We start from the raw sequence: 23,211 nt of genomic DNA on the forward strand, positions 1-23,211 counted from the left end.
GAACACAGAGTTTATTTATTTATTTATTCGTATTCTGTTGATCCAATAGACAAAAGAATTTCATAGATATGGAGTGAGTCAAGTTTAACAAAGTAAAAAGATAATCAAAAAAATTAAAAATTGAGATATATCAGTATTATGAAAAGGATAAATTGTTACTCACCACATAGTGGAGAGTGTGAGTCACAGACAGGCACAACAAAAAGACTGCTAAACAAGTTAGCTTTTGGCCAAAAGGCCTTCTGAATTAGACAACGTATGTGCACACAGTCAAACACAATTCACACACACATGACCACTGCCTCTGGCTGCTGAGGCCAGCTAGAGACAGTGGTCGTGTGTGTGTGTGTGTGTGTGTGTGTGTGTGTGTGTGTGTGTGTGTGTGTGTGTGAATTGTTTTGCATGAATGTTCATGTTTATGTTGTCTAATTCAGAAGAAGCTCTTTTGGCTGGAAGCTGACTTGTTCAGTAGTCTTTTTTTTTTTTTTTTTTTTTTTCTGCGACTCGGCATCTCCACTATATGGTGGGTAGCAATCTATCATTTTAATAATATTGTCATTATTCCATCCTGGATTTTCCATTGTTTAAAAATTGAGATATTGTAACCATAAATGTGAACAATAAACTAAATATGCAGGAATTATAGATTGTAATATAACATGGATGTGGAAACAAAATATGCTAATTACTACAAACTTGGGCTTGAACTGCAGTGAAACTGTGATATCAGAGTTGCCACAGGTTCAGGAAATCATGGAATATCAAGGAATTTCAAACAAGTCAGGGAAATATCAGGAGGGGGGGGGGACACTGGAAAAATCTTATTTTTGTCTCAGTAGATGAAATGGTTTGTGCACCTGAGTACATGCACCACTTCCCTACTCCCTCATTACTACTGCTTCTCCACTTCCTACCACTCCCCTCAGCTTGCAGTCAGTGCTGTCACAACTTCTTCCTGTTGGCCCAGTAGCTACTGATGAGAGGCAGGAGTAGTTTCTTTGGATCTGATTCTAAGAGGCTGTAGGCACAGCAGCCAGAGTCAGCAGTCATGTGTGCATGAGTTCTGTCTGAGTGATTGTGTGAATGTGTGTGCACTCTCGTTTTCTGACAAAAGTTATGGCTGAAAATTAGTTGTGAGAGTGTGATTGTCCTTTTTCGTCCCTATCTGTGGCTCAGCAATCATCTTTACAGTGAGTTGCTACCTATCCTCATTATTATTGATTCTCAGAGAATTTGAACAAGTTATCTGTTGTATGGATTGATCACCAAGGTCTCATTTCTTCAACATGCTGTCTGTGGCTCATGAATAGCTGGCCATATGAGTGGATTTTCATGATGGGCCAAGACTGCAGGCCGTTTCTACGGGTATCTTTAATGGATCGGGCCTGCCGATCTGAAGCCAATCGGTTCTGACTAATGTGCAGGTCCTGCTCATCGGATCTAGTCTCACTGATCTGTCCACAGGTCAGGACTGTTTGTATGTGGCATAATGCAATGGATTTTCATGGTTTATTCATGGACCCAGGACTCCGGTGCTCCTCAGCAGACCAGAGGCCATGAGTGATTGACTTTAGGAACTGCGACTGTCTCATCACAAATACATTGTACTGTGTGGCATTTTATAGAAGTTTTATTTGTTCTAGAACATTGTGGCACTTAAAATGTGATTTATATGTTAGAAAGTCATAAGAAGAAGAAAATCGTGTCAGTCACTGGTGGTTTCTATGCTATACACTCATATATTTCTCAAAACAAAAATCACAAAATACCTGTAAAATAATAGATATAACACAGTGAGTAATAATCAACAATGACAAACATAGTAGAATCGAGATTTTATTGGCGGTCACCTACAGCTTTGGCTTTCACAATTCTTCCTCGCCTTATATCCTTTTTTCAAGAGGCCTACTTTTTTCTGAGGTTATTTCTGAAATCAGTGAGGGTATGTTAAATCTGTCTTGTGATTCTTAGGAAATGCATATTTTTGTCACAAAAAGTGTTTTGTTTTATTGATATAAAATAACATCAGTGATCTTAATGAAACACATACACTATTTGGCTTGCTTTCTCTATCTAAAAACAGTTCATTACAAAAGATGTTGATGCTAGTACTTAAGATTTTTGCTCACATCAGGAAACCCCATCTCCTTGCAAGTTTTTTTTTTTTTTTTTTTTTCCTTGTTTTTTTTAAAGATATTTCCTCATTTGCACTATTGTTTCTTGTATGATAGCTGCCAAGACAGATTGTCTAGTTACATCTTAACGTACCCTTGAGATCTCAAAATTTGTCAGGGGAAAATCCTAAGACACATCTGGAAATCGGGGAATTTCACTTGGGGTAACTTGTGGCAACCCTGGATATAAAACAATAAAATCGTATATTATAGTGAACAACAATGTAGGGAAAGATAGATTGCTGCTTACCGCAAAGACAACACATCAAGTTGCAGACAGGCAAAATTAATGGACACTACATCTACATTTATACTCCGCAAGCCACTCAACGGTGTGTGGCGGAGGGCACTTTACGTGCCACTGTCATTACCTCCCTTTCCTGTTCCAGTCGCGTATGGTTCGCGGGAAGAACGACTGTCTGAAAGCCTCCGTGCGCACTCTAATCTCTCTAATTTTACATTCATGATCTCCTCGGGAGGTATAAGTAGGGGAAGCAATATATTCGATACCTCGTCCAGAAACGCACCCTCTCGAAACCTGGCAAGCAAGCTACACCGCGATGTAGAGCGCCTCTCTTGCAGAGTCTGCCACTTGAGTTTGTTAAACAACGCTATCACGGTTACCAAATAACCCTGTGACGAAACGCGCCGCTCTTCTTTGGATCTTCTCTATCTCCTCCGTCAACCCGATCTGGTACGGATCCCACACTGATGAGCAATACTCAAGTATAGGTTGAACGAGTGTTTTGTAAGCCACCTCCTTTGTTGATGGACTACATTTTCTAAGGACTCTCCCAATGAATCTCAACCTGGTAACCGCCTTACCATCAATTAATATTATATGATCATTCCACTTCAAATCGTTCCGCACACATACTCCCAGATATTTTACAGAAGTAACTGCTACCAGTGTTTGTTCCGCTATCATATAATCATACAATAAAGGATCCTTCTTTCTATGTATTCGCAATACATTACATTTGTCTATGTTAAGGGTCAGTTGCCACTCCCTGCATCAAGTGCCTATCCGCTGCAGATCTTCCTGCATTTCGCTACAATTTTCTAATGCTGCAACTTCTCTGTATACTACAGCATCATCCGCGAAAAGCCGCATGGGACGTCCGACACTATCTACTAGGTCATTTATATATATATTGTGAAAAGCAATGGTCCCATAACACTCCCCTGTGGCACGCCAGAGGTTACTTTAACGTCTGTAGACGTCTCTCCATTGATAACAACATGCTGTGTTCTGTTTGCTAAAAACTCTTCAATCCAGCCACACAGCTGGTCTGATATTCCGTAGGCTCTTACTTTGTTTATCAGGCGACAGTGCGGATCTGTATCGAATGCCTTCTGGAAGTCAAGAAAAATAGCATCTACCTGGGAGCCTGTATCTAATATTTTCTGGGTCTCATGAACAAATAAAGCGAGTTGGGTCTCACACGATCGCTGTTTCTGGAATCGATGTTGTTTCCTACATAGTAGATTCTGGGTTTTCAAAAACGACATGATACTCGAGCAAAAAACATGTTCTAAAATTGTACAACAGATCGACATCAGAGATATAGGTCTATAGTTTTGCGCATCTGCTCGACGACCCTTCTTGAAGACTGGGACTACCTGTGCTCTTTTCCAATCATTTGGAGCCTTCCGTTCCTCTAGAGACTTGCGGACACTAACACAAAGCTTTCAGCCACAGGCTTCATCAGCAAAAGAGAAACACACAAGCAAGCACACCTCATGCACACGTGGCTGCCAACTCCGGCAGCTCTGGCGTGAGCTGCTGGAGTTGGTGTTCGTGTGTACGTGAGGTGTGCTTGCTTCTGTGTATGAATGATATGTATTTTACTTTTCCTGATGAAGGTTGTGGTTGAAAGCTTTGTGTAAGTGTCTTTTAATTTTGCCTGTCTGCAACTTAACGTGTCATCTTTACAGTAAGTAGCATCTATCTTTTCCTACATTGTTGAGATTCCTACCTGGAGTTTCCAATGCTATATTATAGTTAACATACATTATAGGATGTAAAATGCTAACATTAAAGTACATCATTAAATGATTAGAAAGTGATAGTAGTAGATATGACACGTACAGTGAAGAAATATTTGCATTAAAAATTCATCAAGAGAGTGAAAAGAGTTTTCCAATAGATATTCCTTCAATTTACTCCTAAATTGCGGTACTGTGAAGATTTTTTATGTTTGATGGGATTGCATTTGAACACCTTTGTGCTTGAATAATGTACTCCCTTTTGTATAACACTCAAGTTTTTGCTGTGGGTATGACGTTGTGTTTAGATCTTGTATCATAATGGAAAGTGGCACTATTGATTTTGTACATGGGGTGATCCTTAATTAAAAAACACGTAAGGGGTAGGATATATTGTGAGGTCGCTGATGACACTCTATATTTTTTCAAAAAGATTTTTACAGTAATGATTTCTTTTGACTCCACTTACAATTCTGAACGACAAACCCAAGATAACATTCTGTGTTATCCATACTAAAAATTACTCAATACCATCACAAATTTCACTTGATATCTCATATGACTGTACTTTTGACAGTAAACATAGATGTGGTACTGACACACATGCTTTTTGTAAATCAGGAAATGCTGCATCTTCCTGAATGCCTCGATCCAAAGCATTTCGTAGGTCATGTGAGTAGAGTGTGAGTTGGGTTTCACATGATCAAAGCTTGTGTAATCCCTACTGGTTGGCATGAAGGAGGTCATTCTGTTCAAGATGTCTCATTATGATTAAACTCAGAATATGTTCTAAAATTCTACAACAAATTGGTATCAATGATATTGGCTGTAGTTTTGTGGATCACCTCTATTACCCTTTTTGTAAAGGGGTGTGACCTGTGCTTTCTTCCAACTACTGGACATGTTTTTTTTTTTTTTTTTTGTTCAAGGGATCTACAATATACTATTGTTAAAAGAGGGGGTAATTTGGCTGAAAATTCAGTTTAGAATCCAACAGGGATTTGATTTTTTGGGCTTTGTGATAGCCACTGAAGGCTTCATGGATTGCTCTCGTGACGGCCAAATTTGTTTCATTCAGCATCTCTCTATCTTTAGTTCTGTGCGTTGTTTTGCACCTATTACGCAGTAAGCTCTGTTTCTTTAAAAGTTTCTACATATTGACTGTATACCACGGAGGGTCTCTCCCATTATGAACTGTTCTACTGGGTACATGGCTGTCCAGTGCATGGTCAACTATTCTTTTAAACTTTTGAGCTGAAATTCTTCTACAAGCTCCTACCATGTGCTGGAACTTTCAAGTACCTCATTAAGATAGGACTCTAATGCTTTTTTATTTAGTATACTGGGAATATATATCTTTCTACTCATTTGAGTTGTTCTTTATACTTCGGTAATAATAGTTGCCACAACTGCGCCATGGTCACTAATACCAGTTTTGATGTGGACATCCTCAAAGAGATCAGGTCTACTTCCCATTAGACCTAATGTATTTCCATTGTGGGTGTGGTTTTGAACTATTTATTCTAGGCAGTTTTCAGAGAAGGCATTAAGTAATGTTTTACAGGATGTCGTGTCGTGCCCACCACTGACAGGAATGTAGTTTTACCAACTGATTGATGGATGATATAAGTCTCCACCAATGATTACAGTATGATTGGGGAAGTTATGTGCAGGGGAACTGAGGTTCTCTCTAAAGTTTTTGGTTACATAATGAGGTGAGTCTGGTAGGCGATAGAAGAATCCAATTATCATTTTATGCCCACCACTGGTACTGAGACTTGCCCAAACAGTATTGCATGCAGCTTCAGTTTCTATTTCAGTAGATTTCCCAGTCCATTTCCCGTTAGCATATCGTTTTGATATACACTGGAATTTTCCCCAAAAATCTCACTGCTATTGACTTAGTGCTTTAACCAGACTTCAGTATGTAGTATGATGTGAGCTTAAGTGTTTTTTAGAAGCTCTTCAAACTCTGGCACTTTGATGTGAATGCTTTGGTGGCAGCTAACTACTAGGATTTTAATACACTAGCCTGTGGGGAGGGAGAGAGTGGGGGGTTGGGGGGCGGCATTCCTTTGGATCTTACTCTTAAACTTGTATGTGTCCTCTGCAGCTGTTGTTATCTGGACTGGGTGGAGAGTCACCTAATCTAGAAAAGCCTTGTATGGATCCCTCAAACAGTCAACTACCTGGGTCCTGGGTAGCAGCCTCTGATGTGTAGTGCACACCTGACTCATCTAGAGGAACCCTACAGTTCCAGACCCTATGGCACAGGTCTCTGATGAACCAAATGTTGACATAAAATTTAATCTATTTAATGATAAATTCATATCATTATTTGTAAAAAAAAAAAAAAAAAGCATTCCACATAGGCTAATCAGGAAGGACATGAAACTGTCATTTAAAAGAATATGGATCACTAGAGAGTTTAAAGTATCTTGCAAAAGGAAAAGGTAATTGTATCTTTTGGTAAGAACAAGTAAAGATCCTGCAGTAGCAGACACTATAAAAACTACTAAAAATTACTAAGATAAGTTATTAAAAATCAAGGAACATTCACTTTATATCATGAATCAGTAATGCTAGCAACAGACTTAAAGCTGTATGGAATGCAATAAAATGAGAGGCAGGATACTATGCCACAGAACAGGATAACATCAATGTTAATTTAAGTTGAATGGCTGTAAACAATCAGTCACAGGTAGCAGATATGTTTAATAATCATTTCTTAAATACAGTTAAAAATATAGGGACAAACAGTTCAAGAGAAAAATCAAAAGAATATGTTGAAGAATCAACTAACATAAAATTCAGGCATGTAGATGTCTCGCCCACTTCTCCTTCTGAAATTATATATACTCTCAAAAATAAAAGCTAATATGGATTTGAAGGGGTTTCCAACAGTGTACTAAAGACCTGTTCCCATATAATAAGCACTGTTTTTTCTAAAATATGTTCAGAATGGTTCAAATGGCTCTGAGCACTATGGGACTCAACATCTGAGGTCATCAGTCCCCTAGAACTTAGAACTACTTAAACCTAACTAGCCCAAGGACATCACACACATCCATGCCCGAGGCAGGATTCAAACCTGCGACCGTAGCAGTTGCGCGGTTCCAGATTGAAGCGCCTAGAACTGCTTGGCCACACCGGCCGGCCTAAAATATGTAATGCATCACTAACTCAATCCATTTTTCCAGATATCAAACAATGTTACATTTTTCCAGATATATTGAAATATGTCATTGTTTCCCCACTCTGTAAGAAAGGCGATAGGTGAGATGTTAACAACAGCTGACAAGATTTTCCAAATTTTTTCAGAAGGTTGTGTGTTCCACATTAGCAGCCCACCTGAGCAACAATAATATCCTCAGCAAATCACAGTTTGGAGTTGATAAGAATTGCTCAAATGAGAATGCCATCTACACATTCGTTCTCCAAATTTTACAAGCACCCAATAACAAAATAGCACCAGTTTGTATTTTCTGTGACCTGCTAAGCCATTTGACTCTATGATTCACAATATTCTCCTTGATAAACTGAGATTTTATGCAATTAATGTTATAGCAAACTAATTGATAATGTCCTATCTAACAAAAAGAATGCAGAAACTTATACTTAATAACTCAACCAATGTAGCAGGAGAGATTTTTCTGACTGGGGAGAAATCACTTATGGGATCTCACGAGGCTCAAACTTAGGTCTACTATTGTTTCTCAGACATGTAAATATCCTTCAGTCTAACATACAACAAGGAGAATTATTTCTTCTTTTGGATGACACTAGTATTTTAATCAATCCAAAAATACAAGAGAAATAAAAAGACTGGGTGTGATAGTGGAATGACAGCTGTGTAGTGCTTGAATGGGAACAGGGAAGGGGCTGGATGGTTGAGGACAGTGACTAACAAAGGTTGAGGCCAGGAGAGTTATGAGAATGTAGGGTGTATTGCAGGGAAAGTTCTCACCTGCGCAATTCAGAAAAGCTGGTGTTGATGGGAAGGACCCATATGGCACAAGTTGCGAAGCAGTCATTGAAATGAAGGGTATCATGTTTGGCAGCGTGTTCAGTTACAGGGTGATCCACTTGTTTCTTGGCCACAGTTTGTTGGTGGCCATTCTAGTGGACAGACAGCTTGTTGTTTGTCATGCCTACATAGAATGCAGCACAGTGGTTGCAGCTTAGCTTGTAGACCACATGACTGGTTTCACAGGTAACCCTGCCTTCGATGGGATAGTTGATGTTAGTGTGACTGGAATGGAGTAGGTGGTGGTGGTGATGGGAGGATGTATAGGACAGGTCTTGCATGTAGGTCTATTACACGGGTATGAACCATGAGGTAAGGGATTGGGAACAGGGGTTGTGAAAGGATGGACAACTATATTGTGTAGGTTCGGTGGACGGCGGAATACCACTGTGGGAGGGATGGGAAGGATAGTGGGCAGGACATTTCTCATTTCAGGGCACGGCGAGAGGTAATCAAAACCCTGGTGGAGAATGTAATTCAGTTGCTACAGTCCTGGGTGGTACTGAGTTACCAGGGGAATGCTCCTCTGTGGCTGGACGGTGGGACTTTGTGAGGTGGTGGGAGACCGGAAAGATAACGCACGGGGGATATGTTCTTGTACAAGGTTGGGAGGATACTTATGATCAGTTAAGGCTTCAGTGAGACTCTTGGTATATTTCGAGAGGGACTGCTCATCGCAGCAGATGTGACGACCACGGGTGGCTAGGGTGTACGGAAGGGACTTCTTGGTAGGGAACGGGAGGCAGCTGTCTCCCCCTCCCTCACTCCCCACCTCACCCCTGCCCTCCGTCTAACCTGCAGTACTTCACTGTTCGCCATCCCCACCATACTATCCCTCCCTCTACCCGCTCCAGCCTCCTCCTTACCCCCTCCTAGTCACCATTACCATCATGCACTGGTGCTTTTGCTCACAGTGTGGTTTCAGTTGCCTAAAACTGCAGTCATGTGTGTGAGTTGCATTTGCACGTGTGTGTGTGTGTGTGTGTGTGTGTGTGTGTGTGTGTGTGTGTTGCTGATGAAGGACAGTGGCTGAAAGCTTTCATTGTCAGAGTCTTTTTGTTGTGTCTATCTGCGACTCAGCATCACTGCTATATGGTGAGTAGCAACTTTCCATCTCATAATATTGTTATATTTCTTCCTGGATTTTCCATTTTCAGAAAGACACAACATATTCACTTCTGTGCATCTAGAGGTACTACACCAATGATAAATGTAGCACACAGTGAGAAAATAACAACTAGGGAGGGAACATCACTCCATCTTTTCCTTGGATTGCTCATATCTCTTTTAGCAGTTGGTGGCATGTTTCTCTTGATTTTCACAATCTTCCATTCATCCATCATATCTGTATGTTTGTTCCATTCATGCTTTTTCTTATATACCCACTCATTAATGGAGCACATTTTATATCCTTTTCAAATGGTTGCACTTCTCTTTCTCTCGGTATCTTCCTTGCAATCCTATGCAGAATTCTTATTTCTGTGGTTTCCAAAAGCTTTTGGTTTTTGATGTTTCAGGTCTTGTCTCAGCTGTGTATGTCATCATTGGTCTTCCTATTGTATAGTGTGTTCTTGCCTTTGCATCTTTTCTTAAGTGTTTGTTTTTCCATCTACTTCCAGTTTTCATGTAAATGGTTCCCCAGAAATGGTTATACATTTGGTTTTTTGAGTGGATATTTAGATTTTTGGCTGCCACATTAAGTACATGTAAAAGTTTCTGTTGGTTAGCTTCACTCTTTGCTAGAAGAACTGCATCATCAGCCCAACAAATGATTTTTGTTTCTTTGTTCCCCATTCTAAAACCACTAAGAGCTAATACCTTCTTTATTGCCTCGTCCATGACTAAAGTCATGGTCATGGTAGTGGGCTCAAAGAGTCACCTTGTCTAATATCATCATTATTAACAGCTGTACAGCTAGTTACCTTTGAGCCAGTTTTTGCCTGGATGAAGTTGTTGGAACAAGTGTCTCCAATTGTTTTTATTAAGACAGAAAGAATGCGCCGATTATAGACAGGTTAACATCATCTGTTAACTGAATCCTATCTAAAGCCTTCTGTAAGACAATTAAACAAAGATAAGCTGGTCTGTTGTATTCAGTGGACTTCTCTATAACCTGTCTAAGAATGAATATTGCATCTGTGCGTGACCTACCACATCTCTACATCTAAAACCTTACTGCCGCTCTGCAAAGTCCATAATAAAACTCCGTCTGAACAGGCCTTGGAAGGCTCTACGGTACCAACTGGCCACCATGGCACCCTCAGCCCACAGATGTCACTGTATGCAGGTATGGAGGGGCATGTGGTCAGAACACCACTCTTCCGGCCGTATGTCAGTTTACAAGGCTGGAGCTGCAGCTTCTTAATCAAATAGTTCTTCAGTTTGCCTCACAAGGGCTGAGTGTGCCTCGCTTGCCAACAGCACTCAGCAGACCGGGTGGTCAGCCTGTCAGCACTTAACTTCGGTGATCTGACGGGAACCGGTGTTACCACTGCAGCAAAGCCATTGTCAAGGTTTATAATGCTTTTTATTTAAACTATAAAATGCATGTTTTGAAACTCTTAAAAAAACTTAGTTCAGCCACATTTCTACTTTGAATCATTTGAAAACTTAGGGAGACACAAAGCAGTAAGTTGACATATTTTCACTCAGTAAAGTTCTGGCGGGACTCAACTTTAAGAAAGAAAAAGTATACTGCTTAAAATGAGATATAAGAATAATTAATGGTGCTCACTCGTGATCATCTTGTAGACATCTGTGTAAGGAGTTAGGCTTTTAGGTACTTCTTCAGAATATATTTATTCACTCATGAAGTTAGTTGCAAATAATCCTCTGCAGTTCAAAAGGATCAACGATGTAAATAATTACAATACCAGAAGAAAAACTGCCATCCAGTACTCAACATTAAAGTTGTCTTTAGCACAAAAGGAGTTGCACAATGCTGCCACCATAATTTTTTGTCACTTATCCAATGATATAAAGTGTCTGGCAGACAGCAAAGTTAAATTTGAAAACAAAATGAAAATTTTCTCCTTGACAACTCCTTCTATTCCGTAGAAGAATTTCTAAGTTTGTAATGTGTAAAAGGTGAGTGGTAGGTATTATTAACTCACAACAATACTGGTACTTTAAAAAAATTGTGTTTAACACACTCATAAGCATGTGTAACACACACACACACACACACACACACACACTTACTTTAACATGCTTTTAAATATATCAGTGTATCTGGAGAAAAATCGCTAACAGAAATCTTTTCTTTCTTTACTTTGTAATTTGATGTGTCAGTTTTTTGCCAATGTATCTACATCTACATCCACATCCATACTCTGCAAGCCACCTGGTGGTGTGTGGCGGACGGTACCTTGAGTACCTCTATCAGTTTTCCCTTGCATTCTGGTCTCGTATTGTTCGTGGAAAGAAACATTGTCGGTATGCCTCTGTGTGGGCTCTAATCTCTCTGATTTTATCCTCATGGTGTCTTCACGAGATATACATAGGAGGGAGCAATAACTGCTTGACTCCTCCATGAAGGTATGTCCTCGAAACTTCAACAAAAGCCCGTACCAAGCTACTGAGCGTCTCTCTTGCAGAGTCTTCCACTGGAGTTATCTATCATCTCCGCAATGCTTTTGCGATTACTAAGTGGTCCTGTAATGAAGCACGCTGCTCTCCGTTGGATCTTCTTTATCTCTTCTATTAACCCTATCTGGTACGGATCCCACACCGGTGAGCAATATTCAAGCAAGGGACGAACAAGTGTACTGTAACATACTTCCTTTGTTTTTGGACTGCATTTCCTTAGGATTCTTCCAATGAATCTCAGTCTGGCATCTGCTTTACTGACGATTAATTTTATATGGTCATTCCATTTTAAATCACTCCAAATACCTACTCCCAGATAATTTATGGAATTAACTGCTTCCAGTTGCTGACCTGCTATATTGTAGCTAAATGACAAAGTATCTTTCTTTCTATGAATTCGCAGTACATTACACTTGTCTACACTGAGATTCAATCGCCATTCCCTGCACCATGCGTGAATTTGTTGCAGATCCTCCTGCATTTTAGTACAATTTTCCATTGTTACAACCTCTTGATATACTACAGCATCATCCGCAAATAGCTTCAGTGAACTTCCGATGTTATCCACAGGGTCACTTATATATATTGTGAATAGTAACGGTCCTACGACATTCCCCTTCGGCACACTTGAAATTACTCTTATTTCGGAAGACTTCTCTCCATTGAGAATGACATGTTCGCAAAGTAAAAGCATAATTTATACATATCATTAGTCACAGTTCTAACATGAAAGTACTAAATTACGATTTTGTTTATGTTTCTATTATCATGTCATAAGTGCAAGTATACTGCAGTACCTTTGGGCAAGCTAGAATCGGATAATGTTTTAATTTGTTGTCGATAGCTGTCAGTCCTTTCATATCCTTTAATGTTGCATTTAAGCTTGTTGTGAAAAATGATGCCACCACAAATCTGATCCTTGCCCATTAGTTTCAGGTAGGCCTATTTACTCTATGTAGTAATCATTTCTACTTCAAATGTGTACCAAACTTCTTTATGGTAGAAAAAGCAGTGTTATGTGCATTCAGAAACAGAATGGTTTCCTGTTAAGACAGTGAAAAAGTAACAAGCTTGTAGGCTTATTTGTTTCATGTAGGTGACGTTGATGATTGCTTACGCTTTCTGTTTCTGTTGTTATCAATGTGCATAGAATAAAATGTCAGCAGACAGTGAAACCTGGTGCTCACATAATGTCCACTCCTTTCAAATAGTATCATTGGGCTTCTGAGCAGATGCTGCTGTGCACAGTATCATATACCATCCCTTCAAGAGAGGCTATGGAGAGGTCCGAAATTTAACGAAAGACATTGCCACACATTCCACTACTGTACGCCATTGCCTTGTTCACCTTGCTGGTATTAAAATTTTTTCTACCTTCTGGATCTTCTATCATCTGGATCGAGGGGCACACTAGTGTGCATTTGGAACATTTGTTATGGATACTGGTGAGGTTTCTTCTGCAGGTCTATAATATTTAGCAGCACAGCCAGTGACAAAGAATCATTTTCAGATTGATATGCCGATATGTTTGATTATTTTTACATGAAATTTTGTTGTATCAGTGATTAGAAAAAGTTGTGGCAAATAAGATGAATCCCTAGTGTAATATTTTGCAGTGTTTGTTGCATTTACGGTTTTGAATGTACATTGTACTCTCAGTAAGAGATTCTGCGATCTTACACTCCCAGAGCCACCTGTATGACATACACAGACAGCATGCAATCAGTTTAAACAGTGTACACGCTGCACATTTCACTGTACCTCGGATTCGGTAGACAGGTACAAATGAATAGATTGAATGATACAAAGAGAAAAAGTTTAAATGGATGTAAGTCATAGTTTCTGAGTGTTAATCTACTTCGTAAAGGTTTTATTGTCCTTGTCACCAATGATGTGGTACATGAGTAGTGACATATTTTATTTATTTGTCTATTATGAAAATGTTGAATGAAGACCTACGTCATTGAGAGAAATAGATTTCGTCCAAGCAGAATAAATATTAATGACATGACTATGAAAGCACTATGTGTATGTTAGTTGAAATTGAAAAATAAGAAAAGGATTTAAACTTTACATATGGAATACTTGTGTCATAGAAAATGTTATGAAGGAAATGATTCATATATGTATTGTTGAAATTTGATTATAGCATGCACATAACATGTTGATTTTTGAGTATGACAAAGTATTATGTGTGTCCAAAGAAAATTCGGTCAAGAAGACTATTAAATCATGAGAGAGACTTACTGGCCAGTACTTAGCTATAAGAAACAAAATGTGTAGTACTGCCAATAGACATACGTAATACAGTGTGTTAACAATAAGACGGCAGAGTTGTGAGGGGAGTGTGGGGAGAGGAGGAAGCAAGCATTGGCTGACGAGGGGAGAGGAGTCGTTGGGGAGGGGACAAGGCACGCCTACCAGTTGCAGTGCTGGCACTACAAATTGCGTGTCATGCTTACACGAAAGCAGACGAAAGACTTGGAAATAAAACTCGCTTTTGACGTTGACCTCCACCTATCCAATGGCCAGCTTCACACGTCCGTCCACATCAAACCCACCAACAAGCAACAGTACCTCCATTATGACAGCTGCCACCCATTCCACATCAAACGGTCCCTTCCCTACAGCCTAGGTCTTCGTGGCAAACGAATCTGCTCCAGTCCTGAATCCCTGAACCATTACACCAACAACCTGACCACAGCTTTCGCATCCCGCAACTACCCTCCCGACCTGGTACAGAAGCAAATAACCAGAGCCACTTCCTCATCCCCTCAAACCCAGAATCCCCCACAGAAGAACCACAAAAGTGCCCCACTTGTGACAGGATACTTTCCGGGACTGGATCAGACTCTGAATGTGGCTCTCCAGCAGGGATACGACTTCCTCAAATCCTGCCCTGAAATGAGATCCATCCTTCATGAAATCCTCCCCACTCCACCAAGAGTGTCTTTCCGCCGTCCACCTAACCTTCGTAACCTGTTAGTTCATCCCTACGAAATCCCCAAACCACCTTCCCTACCCTCTGGCTCCTATCCTTGTAACCGCCCCCGGTGTAAAACCTGTCCCATGCACCCTCCCACCACCACCTCTCTCTCTCTCTCTCTCTCTCTCTCTCTCTCTCTCTCTCTATATATATATATATATATATATATATATATATATATATATATATATAGGGAAACATTCCACGTGGGAAAAATATATCTAAAAAGAAAGATGATGAAACTTACCAAACAAAAGCGCTGGCAGGTCGATAGACACACAAACAAACACAAACATACACACAAAATTCTAGCTTTCGCAACCAATGGTTGCCTCGTCAGGAAAGAGGGAAGGAGAAGGAAAGACAAAAGGATATGGGTTTTAAGGGAGAGGGTAAGGAGTCATTCCAATCCCGGGAGCGGAAAGACTTACCTTAGGGGGAAAAAAGGACAGGTATACACTCGCACACACACACATATCCATCCACACATACACAGACACAAGCAGACATTTGTCAGGGCGAAGGCATGTTTGCGGAGGGAATGTAAATAAAACTTAATGGGGTCGTTGTGAAGGTGTTGTGAGGGTGACATGGTACTAGAAGGTGGAAAGTGGAACACGAGGCTGAAATGAAAATGAAAATAAATATGGGGAGAGATAAAGGTAAAATTAGAAAGTAAATGGAGATCTGGTGTGAAAAAAGGCGAAAAAGGGTTGGTTAGGGCTGGGCTATGTTGATCCTGTGGTGAACTTGTGTAGGTAGATAATGATGTGCATAAAGGTTAGGTGGTTGTGTTGCCGCCAAAACACGTTAAAGGGTGGAGAAATTCGGGAAAATTTCGAAAAAACTACGTGAGGATGTATTAAAAGGAGTGGTTTGGTGGTGGCAGATTATGGAAATGAAGCTAACAATTGTTTGATGAAGAAATAATGACGTTAAAACCTGTGGGAAGCGGCTAAAAATGATCGGTGATGTGAGAAAAACGGAAATGGAAATAAAGCAAAAGTTATTAAAACTGCCGAAAGGGTTGTTTAATAGCTAAAAGGGACTGTTTGTGGACTGGAAACGGTGGATTTTATAGCAGCAAAGCGGGAAAAAAAAAATTTTTTTGGTTATGGTTATGGTTTCGAAGTGATTTACGTATTATTACGTATTATTGAGTGTATATCGACGGGATAAAATTGTATACTGGATTACGGTAAAAAAGGGAGAAGGTGAATAGAAAGTGAAACTGCTGGCAAAAACAGAAGGAGGAAATAAGACGACAGAAAAGACTTCGAAATGTAACAGTGACAATAACAATAACGATAACAATAACAAACGTGATTGTTGGCTTCAAATTAATGATATGAATATAATAGAGGGAAACATTCCACGTGGGAAAAATATATCTAAAAAGAAAGATGATGAAACTTACCAAACAAAAGCGCTGGCAGGTCGATAGACACACAAACAAACACAAACATACACACAAAATTCTAGCTTTCGCAACCAATGGTTGCCTCGTCAGGAAAGAGGGAAGGAGAAGGAAAGACAAAAGGATATGGGTTTTAAGGGAGAGGGTAAGGAGTCATTCCAATCCCGGGAGCGGAAAGACTTACCTTAGGGGGAAAAAAGGACAGGTATACACTCGCACACACACACATATCCATCCACACATACACAGACACAAGCAGACAAATGTCTGCTTGTGTCTGTGTATGTGTGGATGGATATGTGTGTGTGTGCGAGTGTATACCTGTCCTTTTTTCCCCCTAAGGTAAGTCTTTCCGCTCCCGGGATTGGAATGACTCCTTACCCTCTCCCTTAAAACCCATATCCTTTTGTCTTTCCTTCTCCTTCCCTCTTTCCTGACGAGGCAACCATTGGTTGCGAAAGCTAGAATTTTGTGTGTATGTTTGTGTTTGTTTGTGTGTCTATCGACCTGCCAGCGCTTTTGTTTGGTAAGTTTCATCATCTTTCTTTTTATATATATATATATATATATATATATATATATATACTTGTCTGCTTGTGTCTGTATATGTGTGGATGGATATGGGTGTGTGTGTGCGCGAGTGTATACCCGTCCTTTTTTCTCCCTAAGGTAAGTCTTTCCGCTCCCGGGATTGGGATGACTCCTTACCCTCTCCCTTAACACCCACATCCTTTTGTCTTTCCCTCTCCTTCCCTCTTTCCTGATGAGGCAACAGTTTGTTGCGAAAGCTTGAATTTTGTGTGTATGTTTGTGTTTGTTTGTGTGTCTGTCGACCTGCCAGCACTTTCATTTGGTAAGTCACATCATCTTTGTTTTTAGATATATATTTCCTACGTGGAATGTTTCCCTCTATATATATATATATATATATATATATATATATATATATATATATATATATATATATATATATAATTTTTTTTTTTTTTTTTTTTTTGTCTACTATGCGCTCCCCCATGTAGTGACACCAACAACACTCTCTTCACGTGAGTCACCCTTCCTCTGCCAACATTTATTAAATGTTAAGTTATTATCGATCCACAATTCATCGAGATAAAATGTTTCTCTGCCTGCTTCCCTGGAGTTCTTCATGAAACGAGATCGCCAGTGCACAATGTCTGGACATTCTAACAACACATTCCTCTTGTTTTCCACCTTACGCTATATGAATCTCATAGACAAAAGTACTTTTCTCAGCGAGACAATACTCCACTTCCAGCCTATTTTGTCGTGCAAAACTGGAAGCAGTGTTCACAGGCTCGGCACAATCTTCCGCACTGAATAAAATTCCGCTATCGTGTTGCGAATGACACGCTGGTTGAAATCATCGATCATTACTTCAATTTCTCCACTTCTTTTCCTAAGTTAAAAGAGAGAGAAATATTTATAAGAAAATGCCTTCTGGACTGCATGTATTTTTTTGAATTCGGAAATGTACTGTAATATGAATGTGTTTCGAAATAATACAGTAACCAGTGGTGTTTCCATACAAAGCAATACAGTAGCAAGGAAAAATGAAATATAAGGTAATTCGGACGAAATAGGGGGCTCCTTCAAAGTGGTCGCGAACAAAATATCTGAAATGGAAACTCACCTTTTCTTGCCAGGCGTTTGTGGTGATATGCCAGGATGATTCTTGGAAAACTGTTTGAATCTTCCAATGCTACGCATGCTTTGTCCTGTGTATGTAGCAGCTCTCACTGAAGATTTGTAAATGGCTGCTCCCTTTCCCTTTCGCAGCAATCAATCACACGTAATATAATTTTGCGAGCATCGCTACGTAATACTGGTTTCCTTCTAACCGTAGGCCTACCGGTAGGGGTTGTTGACGACTCCCGAGATGGGCCAGCAACTGCCTCTTCACTCATTTTGATAATGCTTAGCACAACTGCAGAATAAAAACACGGAGAACAGTACAGCGCAAAACAATAATGAAGCAGACGACAATGGCTACCTTGTACAACACAGTCAGCTACGTAATGTTGGCAGCAGTCGAAACTGCGTGCCTACTGAAGCCTCCCAACGTTTACCGACTTCTACCGATTTAGGACTAGGGAGAGGTCTGCCATCTAAAAGTTTACACACTGTAGTAAAGGTGACATGCTACCTAGCTTTCAGAACTAATGGTTCTGTCATTGGAGAAGAGAGAAGGATAAGTTGGGGAAGTTTAATTAGGAAGGGTAGGTTACTCATACCTCAGGATGAGAGAATCTGCCTGTAGTAGAACGAGGCTGAGTCTGTCTCATCATGAGACCTGTCCTTCGTTTTTAACATTCTCCAAACTATACCTCTCTACTTCCCAATAAGGGATTTATTAGTTCTGAAACCTGGGTATTGTGTCAAAGCTTTGTGTGTCTTTGTGACCGCTATCTGCTGCTTTCATTAGTGGTTCTGATGATGTCGAATATAGATTGATGCCGGTTAATGTTTTGAAGCATTTTGTCATTGTGTCTAATAAAAATAAAGTGTTAACAATTTAGCTAATCACTTTCTCTGACAACAAAATATAATTCTTTACAGATTTTTAAGGTATTACATTTTTAAAACACAATCATGACCATTTCACAAAGACATAACTGATTTCGACCAGTCAGTGGTCATCTTCAGACTGTCAGTAGATAAAAAGAGGAGACAAAGAACAGTCTGAAGGTTATCACTGGTTGGTTGAAATCAGTTATATCATTGGAAAATGCTCATGTGATTGTGCCATAAGAAATATATAAAAAGGAACATAAGTCAACCCTTATTCTCCAAGACAGTATGTCACACTTTCCAAAAAAAGCAAGTGTCTCATATATATGGGAGCAAAGCTGCAACATTAAATTATGTGTGGGAGTGAGGAAAACATTTATGGAGTCATTTGAAATTTTCAATAAAACTTATGGAGACAATACTCTAGGTCAGACATCATGTTATGAATGATTCTCAAGTTTAAAAAGTGGATCTCAATTATCTGTGGCTGACTACCAACCAGGAAGGCACTTGCATTCAGAAACTCAGGATATGGTGTGTGAAAACTCATGTAACTGTCAGAGAAATAACAGAACATGTTGAACCTCAGTAGGTTTGACAGATGATCATCCTAGTAGACAAATGTTGAATTCACATTAAGATGAAAGTACAATTATCACTGTGAATTTGTGAAGGGGAGAGAGAGAGAGAGAGAGAGAGAGAGAGAGAGAGAGAGAGAGAGAGAGAACATTTTGAAAACATTGTACAAGCTAGCTTTCGTCCCACAACACGCTACTCCACTGGCCGCATTAGATGTGATTACTTCTTGTTTCCAGAATTATAAGTTATAAGGATGTTATTTCAGTAACATTGGTGTCATTACTGCAAGGTTGATTTTTCATGGATAATCAGGAATGATTAAAAAAAAAAAAGTTTCCCTGGACTGCATGAAGAGATAGAAATACTACTGGAACAAGTGTGTCAATAGAAGTAGGCATGCTTTTAATCAAACAATAACTAAACATTTTTAATGGTAATAAAATATTATGTTACAATATTACAATACTGATTAATTGGTACTGGTATAAGAGTAAAATATTTAGAAAGACAGCAAAACATAAGCATTGATCACAAAAGGCAAAAGAAAACATTTATGTATTAATATAGAATAAGATTAACAAATAACACAAAGTTATCTGTGAGGCATATTATCTCAGCAGTTAACATCTGGTCTGCAACATTCCTAACATGTTTTTAATGTGCTTATGTGGTCAGATACTAATCTTAACTTCTGACAAATTTCCTTTACCTGTGTTCAAACTCTTTTATGGAAGAGTGTATTTGCCACATCACAGAAGTGGGAGAGAACTTTTTAAAATCTCTAAATCTTGCAGGAGGTTGGAAAACACAGTGAAAATGAAGTATCTAGAGGGTAGAGGTGGAATGTTGAAGCAAGTTGTGCAGGTTGATGACAGCTGTACTCGTTTGCCATAAAAACATTGTGAAGCTGAAATACTAAATGACTAAATGAGAACAACAATTTAAAAAAATGGTTCTTGGTGATTTTAGTTATAGGGCCATAGCACCCAGAGGCAGTGGCCAGGTTTGTGTGTGTGTGTGTGTGTGTGTGTGTGTGTGTGCATGTGTGCTCGCTTTATATATATATATATATATATATATATATACACACACACACACACACACACACACACACACACACACACACACACACTTGTTCGAGTGCATCTGACTTTTCTGCTTCTAAAGGAAGGTTTTGAAAGATGAAATATTTCTAGCATTCTTTTCCATTGTACTTTTCTAAGACCCAGCACCTCCTCTAGGTGGGGAGCAGCAATATAATCTTTCCATATTGTTTTTATTCCATGTTGGACTTTCCATTGCACAGCCATTTTCATTGGTTGTTGAGGTGGGAGGATCTTATTAAATAAATAATAAAATTTAATTCAGTTTTTGCAGCATGTGAGAAATTTCAGAATTTCTTTATTGCTGTATCATTATTGTCGCAAATAAAGCTTGGCTACTGTTTTGTAAGGAAACTTAGAAGACAGTATGCTTTTATTGATGGATGTTTTTGTTTGTTTTAGGTATTGCAAGCACCGATCAGTGTGGAAAAAGTTTCAACAACAACTCAGACTGAAGATGTAAGTTTCACTGGTAATATATGCCAAGAAAGCAAAAAGACGACAGAGGTGCACTCCCCCACAATAGCCAGTGATCATCCAGAGAACACCACCAGTCATTCAGGGAAAAGTATTAAAAAACCAGAAGTTAAAGATGGACCAATGGCAGTCAGTACCAAAGAAATGCCACCACTTGTGAATCGCATTCCATTGTACACAAAAATTGTAGCTATTATCTTGAAAACAACACAGGCTGAAGTTACAAAGACAGCAATTCCAGTGGATAACACAAATACAAAAAAGAGTACTGATAGTTCATCTGTGGTTTCTACTAATCCAACAGACATTGCCCACAAGAAAGAAGAAAATATATCACCTCCAGCTTCCATTACTAAGCAGGAAACTGTTAGTGTTAAGCCAAAAAGCAAATTGTTGAATGAAGAAAAACCAAGTAATGCAAAACTGAGCTCAAAATTAAAAAAGAAGAAGCCGAAAAACAATTGGTCTAAACCAAATAGGAACTGCTCTGCAAGACACGTCCATACAAAAAATTCCGCAGTCAAACTTAAGAGACGCAAAAAAGCTAAACAAAATAATGATAGTTATATTTCAAAATTTGTTGAAAAACTTTTCTGTTACAGGTGCAAATTTTGTCCATTCATTAGTCTGCAGAAATCTGCAGTAAGTTTACACATTGAAAAGGAACATGCGGCCAATGTGGAAGCTTCAAGTGGTCCCATGCAGTTAAAATGTGTCATCTGTCAACGCATATATGAAGGTGTGGCTCCTCTCAAAGAGCACTTGCTTAGTGTCCATAAACTGACTGATGAAAAAGCCAAAGAACTCGCAACTAGTTCCCTCTTCAGGAATAAGAATTTAGTAATAAATCACGTTGCAGAGAAAGAGACCGCTGTTGTAGACAAGAGCGTTAAAAATGATTCTTCAGAGATCAAAACCAATGTTGCTGAGAATAATGAAAAACCAAAAGATAAAACATTCATGGAGAAAAGTAGAATAAGAGTAAAAAATTTGGAGAGTGAGAAGGTTTCATTTTCAGAGGTGTCACCTTCAGTGAAAGAGAAGGATAGTGCAGAACAAGAAGTAGCAAGCTTTAATGGTCATGGAAATGACTGTACCAGCTCACCTATTTTAGACCAGACTGCTGCAGATTTGACAGACATGGCTCAACAGAATGAAGGCACTCATAAAGTTAATTCCTACAACTATAAGGTAATTTTGATCATATTTTTTATACATGCAATTGTCTCTCAATCTTTTATGCACCCAAATTTTGTTCATTTCTGTGTTACTCTTTTATTTTTGCAAGTGATTTTAATTGATGAGATTGTGACAAACTCTTCTTTGCCTTTGTAAATCCCATGAAATATATTAAGGATAAGAAAGCAAAAACAACCCTCTTTAATTGTTACGAGTTTTTTTATATGATGACAAGACAACTTGTTTCCCTCTTATAAAAGTCTGTCTCTAACAGGGCCACAGTTGTAACCAGATGCAAAAGTACATTCTTGTAGCCAAAAGTGTAAAAAATCATGTCAAAACGTGAACTGTAGTAAACATGTGTTCTGTGAAATTTCTGACATGATTAACTCGCCAGTTTCAAATTATGTGAGTAGCCTTAATCATGGATACTTTTCCCACCTCTGTTCTTTGCAGTGTGGCTCCATAGTTTTGTGGACTGTTTATTGTCCCACACCCTCTTTAATTGTTACGAGTTTTTTTATATGATGACAAGACAACTTGTTTCCCTCTTATAAAAGTCTGTCTCTAACAGGGCCACAGTTGTAACCAGATGCAAAAGTACATTCTTGTAGCCAAAAGTGTAAAAAATCATGTCAAAACGTGAACTGTAGTAAACATGTGTTCTGTGAAATTTCTGACATGATTAACTCGCCAGTTTCAAATTATGTGAGTAGCCTTAATCATGGATACTTTTCCCACCTCTGTTCTTTGCAGTGTGTCTCCATAGTTTTGTGGACTGTTTATTGTCCCACACCCAACTCGCGTGTAAGGGTTTGGATTTTTTTTGGTATGATCGTTTTCCACATCAGGTATATAAATAATCATTTTCTAAATTGAAATGCCTTTATCGTGCCACAGTCTATAACTATATTTATTATTTATATTCCAGGCGGGTTTCACCTTGTACATTATGGCATCTTCTGTGGCAAAATATGCATTTCTTTTTACCCAGGTACAGATTAGAGGTCGCACTGTCACTTAACTTTTACAAAATCATGATTCTTTTAAAAACAATTTCTGGTTTTTTCATTTCTTTATTTTTTATTATTTATTTATTTATTTTGCCCCTCCATAAGCTGATGCTATAGGACACCACTACTGATTTTGCAAATGTTGCA

At 39.0% G+C, this 23,211-nt stretch overlaps 1 protein-coding gene across 1 annotated transcript in view; it reads left to right on the plus strand.

The window, feature by feature from the left end:
• The window catches only part of LOC124619205, a 106,302-nt gene that overhangs the window by 3,687 nt on the left and 79,404 nt on the right, over positions 1-23,211 (plus strand). The window contains exon 3 of the mRNA XM_047145424.1: positions 20,798-22,063. Coding sequence (XP_047001380.1) covers positions 20,798-22,063 — 1,266 coding nt within the window. The remainder of the gene's footprint in view (positions 1-20,797; positions 22,064-23,211) is intronic.

This window comes from Schistocerca americana, chromosome 6 (genome assembly GCF_021461395.2).
Source record: "Schistocerca americana isolate TAMUIC-IGC-003095 chromosome 6, iqSchAmer2.1, whole genome shotgun sequence".
Lineage (NCBI taxonomy): Eukaryota > Metazoa > Arthropoda > Insecta > Orthoptera > Acrididae > Schistocerca > Schistocerca americana.